Source organism: Pipistrellus kuhlii, unplaced genomic scaffold (genome assembly GCF_014108245.1).
Source record: "Pipistrellus kuhlii isolate mPipKuh1 unplaced genomic scaffold, mPipKuh1.p scaffold_m20_p_71, whole genome shotgun sequence".
Taxonomy (NCBI): Eukaryota; Metazoa; Chordata; class Mammalia; order Chiroptera; family Vespertilionidae; genus Pipistrellus; species Pipistrellus kuhlii.
Window position 1 is genome coordinate 1,109,364 of NW_023425575.1, and position 13,137 is coordinate 1,122,500.

Sequence of the window (13,137 nt, forward strand, 5' to 3'; positions counted from 1 at the left end):
TGAGGACAATTCTAGTTTTTATCACATAGCCTGCATCTATATACCTTCCTCAAATATATTTTAGTAAAAACAAAATCCTATCTTTCTTTTTATATAATACATATAGTTTGGCACATATAATATTTCCAAATACTAATAATGTACAAATAACATCGGGACAAATAAAATATTCCTACATTACAACAAAACTCCACAGCCAGAATTTACAAGACAAGTGTTTTTAATAAGTATAAAAAAATAACATCTCTCTCCCTTCCTCTCTGTAAAAATCAATAAAATATATTAAAGAAATATGTTTTCATTGACTTTTTAAAAATAGATTTTTGTTGATTTCGGAGAGGGGAAGACAGAGAGACAGAGAGAGAGACAGAGAGAGAGAGAGAGAGAGAGGGAGAGGGAGAGGGAGAGGGAGAGGGAGAGGGAGAGGGAGAGAGAGAGGAACATCAATGATGAAAAAGCATCATTGATCAGCTGCCTTCTGTACTGGGGATCCAGTCCACAACCCTGGCATGTGCCCTTGACCGGAATCAAACCTGGGACCTTTCAGTTCACAGGCCAATGCTCTATCCACTGTGCCAAACCGGCTAGGGCTGATGTGTGGGTTTTCCACAGCAAGAAATTCTGGCACTAATTGCCTGGAGTACAGATGTCACAGGTTAAGGGTTAATCATTTCCACAAGACTGTCCACACTTCAGACATCAATCTTCGTGGCTCTCCAGGAACCCCACTGTCTGACTGAATACAAATCTGAGGTTCCCATAACCTTCTTCTTGGGTTCAGTCATTTGCTAGCACAGTGCACAGAACTGAAATATTAGAGGCAAAGTGACAGTTGATGTGACCCAGAGAATCCACCACACCACACACTGTGTTCCAATATTAGTCATTTAGAATGACCCCGGGAAGAGAAAGAGTGTTTTCCTGATCTATGTCCTAATTTTAAATTTGAGACTAAGTTAATTTATCCAGAACCCAATTATCCCAATTTATCCTTTAATTAGTTGATTTTATTTATTTACATTTTATGATGGCATTCTTTTTTAAAAATATATATGTATTTTATTGATTTTTTTACAGAGAGGGAGAGGGATAGAGAGTTAGAAACATGGATGAGAGAGAAACATTGATCAGCTGCCTCCTGCACACCCCCTACTGGGGATCGAGCCTATAACCCTGGCACGTGCCCTTGGCAGGAATCGAACCCGGGACCCCTCAGTCTGCAAGCTGGCCAGGGCTAGTTGATTTTTTTTTAATGTCTCCACAAACCTGTAAGAAAACCAAGGAAAGGAAAAGAAATAACAAATTACCTGGGCTCCCATCATTTTCTGCTGTGCTCAGGAAATACTGAGTTCCATGGATTCTATGTTGCTGTGTCGTCTGCCTCTGCCATCAAGTTCGTAGAGTTAGAAATCTAGGTATCCAGTTAAAGTTGTCCCCAGAAATATGGTATCCAAGTCGAAGAGCCTCCTTTTTCTTCCTCCATTCCTTTACGGGATGCCTCTTACTGTTGGGGAGCCAGGACCTGTGGGCTGAGGAGCAAATTGACATTGAGTGAACATTCCTTCTGGGCCCAGATGTTGTCACTGTTACCATATACAATGCTTAAAGGAAGGACCCCAATATTCTTAAAAAAAAATAAATAAATAAATAAATATATATATATATATATATATATATATATATATATATATATTTATGAAATATTGATTTTTTACAGAGAGGAAGGGAGAGGGATAGAGAAAAACATTGATCAGCTGCCTCCTGGACACTCCCTACTGGGGACATGCCTGCAACCAAGGTACATGCCCTTGACCGGAATCGAACCTGGGGCCCTTCAGTCCGCAGGGCAATGCTCTATCCACTGAGCCAAATCAGTTAGGGCAGGACCCCAATATTCTGGTGTCCCAGAGGCTTTCACCCTGTTGGACAATGTCTGTAGTTAGACATATGTCACTTTGGCAGTTTCTTTCAAAACTAAATATACTCTAGTAAGATCTCAAAAGCACATTCCTTGGTATTTACCAAAATGATATAAAAATTTATGTCTACTCAGAAATATGATTATAGATGTTTATATCATCTTTAGACAATCAAATATTACTAAGCAATCAAAGGAAATTAGCTATCAAGTAATAAAAAAAAACAAGCAGAGTTGGTTGTTTTTTTTTTTAATATATTTTATTGATTTTCTTACAGAGAGGAAGGGAGAGAGATAGAGAGCTAGAAACATCGATGAGAGAGAAACATCGACCAGCTGCCTCTTGCACACCCCTACCGGAGATGTGAAAACAACCAATGTACATGCCCTTGGCCGGAATCGAACCTGGGACCTTTCAGTCCGCAGACAGATGCTCTACCGCTGAGCCAAACCGGTTTCGGCTTGAGTTGGTTCTTTAAAAACATAAACATAGATGAACCTGTAGCCAGATTCATCCCAAAACAAAGAGAGAGGATTCAAATAAATAAAATCAGAAATGAAAGACAAGTAACAACTGACATCACAGAGATACACAAGATTCTAAGAAAATATGATGGCCGAAACTGGTTTGGCTCAGTGGATAGAGCGTTGCCCTGGACTGAACGGTCCCAGGTTCGATTCTGGTCAAGGGCATGTACCTTGGTTGCGGGCACATCCCCGGTAGGGGGTGTGCAAGAGGCAGCTGATCGATGATTTTCTCTCATCGGTGTTTTAAACTCTCTATCCCTCTCTTATCTTCTCTGTAAAAAATCAATAAAATATATTAAAAAAGGAAAATATGATGAACTATATTGCAACAAGTTGGAAAACATGGGCGAAATGGATAAATGCCTAGAAATATACAGTCTTCCAAAACTGAGTCAGGAAGAATCAGAAAATCTGTATAGAGTAATTACAACTAATGAAATCAAAGCAGTAATTAAAAAATACCTCCCAGAAATCAAAGTCCTGGACCAGATGGCTTCACAGGTGAATTTAACCAAATATTTAAAGAAGAATAACACCTATCCTTCTCAAACTATTAAAAAATTCAAGAGGAGAGAACACTTCCAAGCTCATTTTATTAGGCCAGCCTTATCCTAATAACAAAACCAGGAAGAGACACTACAAAGAAAGAAAATTGTAGGCCAATAGCTCTCATGAACACAGATGCTAAAATACCAACAAAATATTAGCAAACTGGATTCAGCAATACATTAAAAAGATCACACACCATGACCAAGTGGGATTTATTCTAGGGATGCAAGGTTAGTACAATATTAGCAAATCAATAAAAGTGATACATTACATAAACAAAATGGAAGGTAAAAATCACACGACCATATCAATAGATGTAGAAAAAGCATTTGATAAAACCCAGTATCCATCCTATGTAATAAAAGGGTAACATGCAAATAGACCGAGTGTCAGAACAACTGAACAACCAATCAAGGTGTATTATGCTAATGATATGCTACTAAGGCTGCTCAACTGCTTGCTGCACTGACTACCAGGGGGCAGACAGTCAACTGGTTGACCAGTCGTTATGATGTGTACTGACCACCAGAGGGCAGATGTTCCGACTGGTAGGTTAGCTTGCTGCTAAGGTCAGGCCGATGGAGACTGAGGGAGATGGGCCGGATATGCCCTGGAGCCCTCTTACGGTCTCTCCCTGCCTGATTGTGCACCAGTGGGGGCCCTCAGCCTGGCCTGCACCCTCTCACAATCCAGGACCCCTCCGAGGATGGTGGAGAGCCAGTTTCAGCCTGATCCCGCAGGCCACTCCTCTTAGGAGGGTACCAGATGCAGGGCTAATGGCTGGTGAGCCTCTCTTGATCAGGACTGATTGGGGGTGAGCCTGCGGCAGGCACAGTGGGGCCGGGATGAGCGGGAGAGGCAGGCAGGAGCTGCAGGCGGTGTTGAACTGCAGGTTTCTCTGGCTGATCTCTGCAGCCTTCCCAGAGGGGCCCGACCCCTGCATGAATTCATGCACCGAGTCTCTATAATAAAAATTCTCAGCAAAGTGGAAATAAAAGCAGCCCTGCTTAGGCTCTCTGCCGTTCCTTCTCCTATCCTAAGCCCTGGTTCGCTGTCTCCAGCTTTAAAAAAGCTTTCTCACCACAAAAACAAAACCCCCTGCTCTTCCACTTCCCTCCAGGGTTCCCTCTTGAATTCCTTCCTGCCAGAAGCCAAGATCGCTTCTTGGTTCCAGTCCTGACTAGAGGGACACGCCCCTCAGGCATCAGCGGGACCCACACGTTTTTTAGGGCGGACTCGCACCGGAAGGAGTGACCAGGCTGTGGGTTAACTGGGGGCAGGCATCCTTCCGGTCTGTTTCCGGGAATCCAAGTCTGAGCCAGAAACTCATGATTCTGGGGGGGAGGGGGGGATGGAGGGTCCTGACCTCTCCACAGGGACAGCCCCACCCACCAGGCGTCCTTGAGACGGGTCCTATACCGAATGCCACATTCAACCCCAAACGCGCCCCCAGAAACCCAAAGGGGCGCCCCCACACCCCGGCTTCTCTGCCGCCGCCGACAGACTTCCGGCCCAGCTCTCACCCGCTGCCGAGTCCCAGCAGCGCAGCGACCCACCGGGACCTCCAACCCGGAGAGTCGGGGTCCGGGCGGGAGGTTTCTTCACCCTCTCAGTCCCGCCTGCCGGCCCGGGGCCCCATCACCACGTCCGGATCCTTTCGTGACAGAATCCGGAAAACCCCCAGCAACCGCCACCCGCGCCCGCGGCACGGGCTGCGCGACCGAGAATCCGAGCCCCGAGCCCGGCCCCCCTGACCCCGAGCCCGGGCTCCCCAATCTGACCCCCCGACTCCCGGCTCCCCTGACCCCGACCCCTGGCTCCCCTGACCCCGACCCCCGGCTCCCCTGACCCCTGACTTCCCCGACCCCGAGCCCCGGCTCCCCTGACCCCCCCTCCCACCCCCGGCTCCCCTGACCCCGAGCCCGGGCTCACCAATCTGACCCCCCGACCCCCGGCTCCCCCGACCCCGAGCCCCGGCTCCCCTGACCCCGACCCCCGGCTCCCCTGACCCGAGCCCCGGTTCCCTGACCCCGAGCTCCGGCTCCCCCGACCCCCCGCCCCCCGAGCCCCAGCTCCCCAATCTGACCCCGACCCCCGATCGGCTCCCCCTGACTCCAAGCCCCGATCGGCTCCACTGACCCCGAGCCCCGGTTCCCCTGACCCCGAGTCCCGGTTCCCCAATCTGACCCCAAGCCCCGGCTCCCCTGACCCCGAGCCCGGACTCACCTGCCCCCGGGCCCTCCGGACACCGCGGGCGGGGCCGGAAGGCTGAGCCCCGGTCCAAAGCCACGTCCGGTCCGCGGTTCCTAAGGACGCTCACCCGCAGCACCGGTGAGTCCCGCGAGGACGTCCGCGAGGCCGGACTTCCTGGTTCAGCGGCGGCCCCCCTCTGTGACGTACGGCCCCGCTCTGTGACGTACGGCCCCGCTCTGTGACGTCGCCACGCCCACCCCGCCGTTCAGACCGGAGCGGCCTAACGGCTGTGGGGAGAAATCGCGGTCAATCCCCGGCCACCTCCTGGTTGGAGGGACCCTCGTCGTGGCCGGGTGCTCTGTAAGGGTTTAGAGGCGGTGCCTATCCGAGGCCGACAAGACGCGCTCCGCCCGCTGCGGAACAAGGAAAGATGGCGGCGCCCCGTGCGCACTCTGCGTATGGGCCCAATGGGCGCGGCCATCTTAGACGAAGGCAGTGTCCGTACCGCAGAGCTGGCTGAGGTCTCGGATGCTGGTAGAAGCCGAGAGAGATGTCGCCGGAAAGGCAGTGGGCGCGGAGCTGACAGAGGAGAGGGGGTGGGCGCAGAGCTGACAGGAGAGGGGGTGGGCGCAGAGCTGACAGAGGAGAGGGGCTGGGGGCAGAGCTGACAGAGAAGAGGCGGTGGGCAGAGCTGACAGAGGAGGGGGTGGGCGCAGAGCTGACAGAAGAGGCGGTGGGCAGAGCTGACAGAGGAGAGTTGGGCGCAGAGCTGACAGAGGAGAGGGGGTGGGCGCAGAGCTGACAGAGGAGGGGGTGGGCGCAGAGCTGACAGGAGAGGCGGTGGGCAGAGCTAACAGAGGAGAGGGGGTGGGCGCAGAGCTGACAGAGGAGAGGGGGTGGGCGCAGAGCTGACAGAGGAGAGGGGGTGGGCACGGAGCTGACAGAGGAGAGGGGGTGGGCGCAGAGCTGACAGAGGAGAGGGGGTGGGCGCAGAGCTGACAGAGGAGACGGGGTGGGCGCAGAGAAGACAGAGGAGAGGGGGTGGGCGCGGAGCTGACAGAGGAGAGGGGGTGGGCGCAGAGCTGACAGAGGAGAGGGAGGAGTGGGCGCAGAGCTGACAGAGGAGAGGGGGTGGGCGCGGAGCTGACAGAGGAGAGGCGGTGGGCGCGGAGCTGACAGAGGAGAGGGGGTGGGCGCGGAGCTGACAGAGGAGAGGGGGTGGGCGCAGAGCTGACAGAGGAGAGGGGGTGGGCGCAGAGCTGACAGAGGAGAGGGGTGGGCGCAGAGCTGACAGAGGAGAGGGGGTGGGCGCAGAGCTGACAGAGGAGAGGGGGTGGGCGCGGAGAGGACAGAGGAGAGGATTGGGCGCGGAGCTGACAGAGGAGAGGGGGTGGGCACGGAGCTGACAGAGGAGAGGGGGTGGGCGCAGGGCTGACAGAGGAGAGGGGGTGGGCGCAGAGCTGACAGAGGAGAGGGGGTGGGCGCAGAGCTGACAGAGGAGAGGGGGTGGGCGCGGAGAGGACAGAGGAGAGGATTGGGCGCGGAGCTGACAGAGGAGAGGGGGTGGGCACGGAGCTGACAGAGGAGAGGGGGTGGGCGCAGGGCTGACAGAAGAGAGAGGGTGGGCGCGGAGCTGACAGAGGAGAGGGGGTGGGCGCGGAGCTGACAGAGAGGTCAGTAAAAGGCTTGGGTCCGCGGGCAGGGCGGTTGTGTGTGGAGCGGATGAGGCATTTGTGGGTTAGAGGGAAGTAAAACGCCTGAAAGGGCGGCGCTCCATCAGAATGATGGTACCCTTGTGGGAGCGGACACAGCTTCCTCTGTGCAGAAAGGGATGAAGGGAGGGGGCAAATTGTGTTCATTTCCCTCCAAAAGGAAGTGATGATGGTGGGGCCTCTGGGAATGTGAAATTATGAGATGATACTGAGAGGGCAGGGCAGAGCTATCCTCCGGTACAGTAATACAATGATCATACTTTGCTTAGTTTTCAAACTAAAAAAGGGCACATTTAAAAAAATATATATAGCCGGGACCGGTTTGGCTCAGTGGATAGAGCGTCGGCCTGCGGACTGAAAGGTCCCGGGTTCGATTCCGGTCAAGGGCATGTACCTTGGATGCGGGCACATCCCCAGTAGGGGGTGGGCAAGAGGCAGCTGGCCGATGTTTCTCTCTCATCGACGTTTCTAACTCTCTGTCCCTCTCAATTCCTCAATTCCTCTCTGTGTAAAAATCAATAAAAACATATTAAAAAGAAAAAAATATATATATATCGATGTTTCTATCTCTCTAACTCTCCCTTTCTGTAAAAAAATCAATAAAATATATTTAAAATATATATGTATACTTTCATACATTTGAAAAACTTGTAAGATTACAATGCTTGGCTCTTAGGTACAATTATGGGTGATTTAAAATTTGTTCAATTGGGGAGGGTATGTACGGGAGGGGGGTATTGGTATATGTACAAAAATAATAATTTAATAAAAAATATATTTAAAAAAATTTTTGTTCAATTGCTTATGTTTTTTTTCCAATGTATTGATTACGGTGTTACGTATGTGTCCTTATTCCCCTATCACTCCCCTTACCAACCCCCCCATGCCCTCATCTCCTGTTGTCTGTGTCCATTGGTTAGGCTTATATGCATGCATGACCTCTTCTCCTTACCCCCATCCTCCCCTGCTTATGTAATTTATATAATGTTTTCATAATTTAAAAATATATTTTATTGATTTCTTACAGAGAGGGAGAGAGAGAACTAGAAACGTCGATGAGAGAGAAACATTGACCAACTGCCTCTTGCACACCCCCGACCGGGGATGTGCCCGCAATTGATGTACAGGCCCTTAACCAGAATCGAACCTGGGACCTTTCAGTCCGCAGACCAACGCTCTACCACTGAGCAAAACTGGTTTCAGCCTGTTTTCATAATTTCTTAATGTAAGAGTATTATATCTCCTTCAGGGATTAAATTCAGTCCTGTTCACCTGGTGTATCAAGCTCTGAAAGGCGAGTTGTTCAGCATCTCACCCTAAAGTGCTCAGGGCAGCAGAAGCAGCCCGTTCTGGGACCCTGATTGGACAGTTTCAGGAATGAGTTGATGTGATGTTGCCATGGCAGCATGTCTAGGTTCCCAGGACCTGAAAGGGAAAGGATGAGGTTTGAGTTTTGGGCACTCATGTCTGATTCTTTGCTGAGGACTATCTGCTCCAAATCCATGCTGACACAGTGGGGGGGGTGGTGATGGAGACACTAATCCAGGATTAAATGCAGAGATGTTCAAATTTAAACATACATCGCAAGGCTCATTTTGCAAACCCAGAGTCCTGGACCCCAGTCTCAGACATTGCTGGTGGGGTTGTAGTAAACTAGTACCATCACTATGGAAAAGTTTGGCATTTCTTATAAAGTTAAACACTAACTTAAGACTCCTTGGTGCTTATCCCATAAAAACAAAATTGGGTACATCAATGTTTATAACATCTTTATTCAAAACAATGAAACGCTGGAAACAATCCAAACATTCATCAACAGTGAACAGATTAACTATACACCCATAGAGAAAACTACTACTCAATAACAAAAAAGGAAAACTATTTACCTGGTATACACCCAACAAAATGGATAGATCTTAAGAGCAATTTGCTGAGTGGAGGGAAAACAGCCTATCTCAAAGGTTACATCCATTCCATTTTAAGAGCATTTAGAAATGAAAAAATTAGAGCTATGGTGTACTGATCAGTGGTGGCCATAGGTCAGGGTTGGGGACAGTGTGTGTACACAGGGGAAGCAAGTAGATGTATATTTGTGTTGGCACAACAATTCTGCCTTCTGGTTGTGGCGGGATTTACAGATATCTATACATGTGATAACATTTCTTAGACCTCAACACCAAAACACAAAACAAAACTCACACAAATGGAAACATAATGTCCCAGAATGGGCATCAGGAATAAATTTAGGCTTAGCTTAGAAAACTCAAGTATACACCATTTTCACAAAGCTTTCTTTTTGAATTCTGACATTTTGCTGAAGTCACTGTACACTGTGTTTTGAGCAGTTTTACTGATGTATGAATTCATGAGAAATGACTAAGTCTGCCAGATTCTTTGCCATCTAAAATTATTTTCTAACATGAATATCAGGCAACTGAGGTTTAATTCTAGTCAAAGGTATTCCCATGGCTATCATATTACTACTATAATATGTACGAGCTCACTGATGATCTATTGTGATCACTAATGAGAAAGTCTTTATTCCTACAGAAGGCTTTCCTGGTGTTCCTATTCATACAATTTATATTACCATATACTTGTCAGACATAGCATTACCTAGAAATGTTTCCTCCAGACTTTCTGCATTTTTCTTACGTATTAATTTTGACATACAGCATGAGGTAATTTATTACCTAAGGCACTAGCACATTCCTTGCATTCATTAAATTTCACTCCTATGCAAATTCCTTAATTTCCCATGAGTGAAAGTCTAGCAACAGGCTAAAGTACACTGACTATATTCAAGTATGCTAGGAGCACACTGCACTGAACTATCATGGTGTGACTTTGTCCCTTGCACGAGTTCACTTATAATGAATTCAGACTCTGCAAAGGATTATGTACCTTGACTATACACTTTGTGTATTAATAAGGCTTGACAAATGAAAGGTTACTCCAATCATTGTCTCCATAGAGCACATGTGTCAAACACAAGGCCCGCGGGCCAAATCCGTCCCGCCAGGCCTTGCAATGTGGCCCGTACCGCGCTGTCATCACTGCACTCCGCTGCGTTTCCATCACAATGACAGTTTATGACTGTTCAGTAAACCATTCGGCCCCATTTAGGCTGGATTTTAGATTTTGGCCCCTTCTCTGATTGAGTTCGACACCCCTACCGTAGAGTCTTTTATAAGTTTTTTCATATACATTGTGTGCTGAATCCACGTTGAAGGCTTTCTCAGACTAACAGCATACATACACTGTCTACTATGTCACTTACCTGGTGGGTCATGAGATCCAGACTGTATGAATAGTATTTTCTGCAGTCAGTACATATAAAAGAAGTCTATTTTGTGTGAAGTCTGACATTGTAAAAAGCATATCCCCCCTCCCCCCCAAGGTGTGACCATATTCATTGCATTGTTAGGGTTTGTTCCCACTATGAGTTCTATGATGTACAAGGACATTTCTCTTTGAAGAGAAGCCCTTCCCACATTCGCTGCACACAAAAGGTTTCTCTCCTGTGTGAGTTCGTAGATGGACGATCAGACGACTTTTCACAGGAAAGCCCTTCCCGCACTCATTGCACACATAAGGTTTCTCTCCAGCATGGATTTGCTGATGTGAAAGGAGCTCAGTTTCCACAGCAAAGCCTTTTCCACATTCACCACACCGATAGGGTTTCCCTCCTGTATGAATCTGCTGATGGATGACGAGATAGCGTTTCATGGTGAAGCTTTTCCCACACTCGGTGCACGAAAAGGGTTTCTCCCCAGTGTGAGTCCGCTGATGTACCGTAAGGTTGCTCTTAAAGGCAAAACCTTTTCCACATTTATTGCATATGTAGGGTTTCTCTCCAGTGTGAGTTCGCTGGTGTAGCATCAACCCACTGTTCACGATGAACCCTTTCCCACATTCACCGCACCTGTACGGTTTCTCTCCAGAGTGCGTCCGCTGATGTACCACCAGCCGACTCTTCAAGGGGAAGCCTTTCCCACACTCACTGCAGGTGTAGGGTTTCTCTCCAGTGTGCGTTCGCTGATGTATGATAAGCATGCTCTTCACAGTGAAGCCTTTTCCACATTCGTCACATACGTAGGATTTCTCTACTGTGTGATTTCTCTGATGCACAATGAGGTTACTCTTCCTGGTAAAGCCTTTTCCACATTCACTGCACACATAGGGCTTCTCTCCAGTGTGAGTTCGCTGGTGTTCGATCAGACGGTTCTTCATGGTGAATCCTTTCCCACACTCATTGCACACGTATGGTTTCTCTCCCGTATGGTTTCGTTGATGTATGAAGACATAGTGCTTCGTGGTGAAAGCTTTCCCACAGTCACTGCAGGTGTAGGGTTTCTCTCCAGTATGAGTTCGCTCGTGTATGATGAGCTTGCTTTTCCCAGTGAAGCCTTTCCCACATTCACCACAGATGTAGCCTTTCTCTCCAGTGTGATTCTGTTGATGTACAATGAGATTACGCTTCCCTGGGAAGCCTTTTCCACATTCGTTGCACACATAGGGTTTCTCTCCACTGTGAGTTCGCTGGTGTTCAACCAGACGGCACTTCAGGGTGAAGACTTTGCCACAGTCACTGCATATAAAGGATTTCTCTCTTTCATGAATTTTCTGATGTTCATTGAACCTGGACTTTCTGGAGAATACTCTTGCACACAAACTACACCTATAAGGTTTCTCTCCTGTGTGAACTCTCTCGTGATCAGTGAGCTGAGATTTCCTAGCAAAGCTTTTTCCACATTCACTGCACACGTGGGCTTTCTCTGCCTCCTGAGTCCCCTGATGCTCAATGACCTGGGACTTATTGCTAATGGGTTTTGCACTGACAGGGAATTTAACTGCAGGAGGAAAATCATGTTTGCCATGCCAAAATGACTTTCCATCTCCATTCAACTTAGCAGAGTTCTTAGTTTCATAGCTTTTACTCTGTTTGACTAAACTTAAATTTGATTTCAGAGTTTTCATGTAGAAGTCAAACACATCATGATTTTGCCTGAAAGGAAGATGCCTTTCGCTTTGAGGAACAATATTTCCAAATGTATCTTGTTTGTGCTTTTGTTCCATATCTTCCAACATTCTTTGATTGTCCCAGTGACCCTGAAGATAATTATCAATTTTGCCAGTATCTAGGAAAGAAAACAATGAATCTTTTTATAAGCTTGTTTGGAATTAAACTTTTTGTTTTTAAACTATTCTTTTTTCTTTTCTTTTTTTAAATGGCACTTTAGTGACAATTCTGTGATAACACTGTAATAATACACCATGTGCCCTGACCGGTTTGGCTCAGTGGATAGAGCATCAGCCTGCGGACTGAAGGGTCCCAGATTTGATTCCGGTCAAGGGCATGTACTGTGGTTGCGGTACATCAGTGGGGGTGTGCAGGAGGCAGCTGATCAATGTTTCTAACTCTCTCCCTCTGCCTTCCTCTCTGTAAAAATGTCAATAAAATATATTTTAAAAAAATACACCATGTGTAAATGTTCCTTCTTTTTTACACTTTTGTAAAAACATAATACAAACAAAAAGGAATAAGCAGCATACCACTAAGGTAGTTGACCATTTATGTAGATTTAGCTGCTTTGGACCTTTCAAAACATGTAGAGAGAGTAAAATACAAGTCATTTTTTCACAGCAAAGGACAAGGTTTGGAGGAATACCATTCCACAGAACTTAGGAAGATGCAGATCCCGGAGGTGGAAGAGAAAACTAATCCACATGATGAGGGTTGCATTTGTTCAGACCAAAATTACTTATTGAATGGCCTCCTGTACCAGGTACTATGCTAGTGTTTGGAATATATTTAAAATAGGCCTTACTGCTGAAACCGGTTTGGCTCAGCAGTAGAGCGTTGGTCTGCAGACTGAAAGGTCCCGGGTTCGATTCCGGTCAAGGGAATGTACATTGGTTGCGGGCACATCCCCAGTCGGGGGTGTACAAGAGGCAGCTGGTCGATGTTTCTCATTGACATTTCTAGCTCTCTATCTCTCTCCCTTCCTCTCTGTAAAAAATCAATAAAATATATTAAAGAAAAAAAAAATAGGCCTTACTTTCACTGATCTTAAATCTAGTTAGGGAAAACCGAAAAGGAAAGAAAAAAGAAGAGTAAGCAGTTGGAGATAATTAAACATGGATTAAAGGAGCAATGGAGATTGTGAAATTGAAGGAAATCAGGATATATTTGCTTTGAGCAGCTGTTCTCAACCACCCCTTTGGGGGTCGAAC

At 47.5% G+C, this 13,137-nt stretch overlaps 2 protein-coding genes across 3 annotated transcripts in view; both read right to left on the minus strand.

Moving 5' to 3' along the window:
- The window catches only part of ZNF615 (zinc finger protein 615), a 47,094-nt gene that overhangs the window by 20,373 nt on the left and 13,584 nt on the right, over positions 1-13,137 (minus strand). The gene's annotated exons all lie outside the window — the stretch shown is intronic.
- The window catches only part of LOC118710220 (zinc finger protein 432), a 43,150-nt gene that overhangs the window by 3,720 nt on the left and 26,293 nt on the right, over positions 1-13,137 (minus strand). Inside the window, exons 5-6 of one of the 2 annotated variants that reach the window (XM_036422702.2) lie at positions 10,341-12,041; positions 4,989-4,994 (exon numbers count right to left, since the gene is read on the minus strand). In XM_036422702.2, the coding sequence (XP_036278595.1) occupies positions 4,989-4,994; positions 10,341-12,041 (1,707 nt within the window). Of the gene's footprint in view, positions 1-1,307; positions 1,530-4,988; positions 4,995-5,221; positions 5,371-10,340; positions 12,042-13,137 lie in introns of those variants that run through there. The other variant, XM_036422701.2, reaches the window with a different exon arrangement.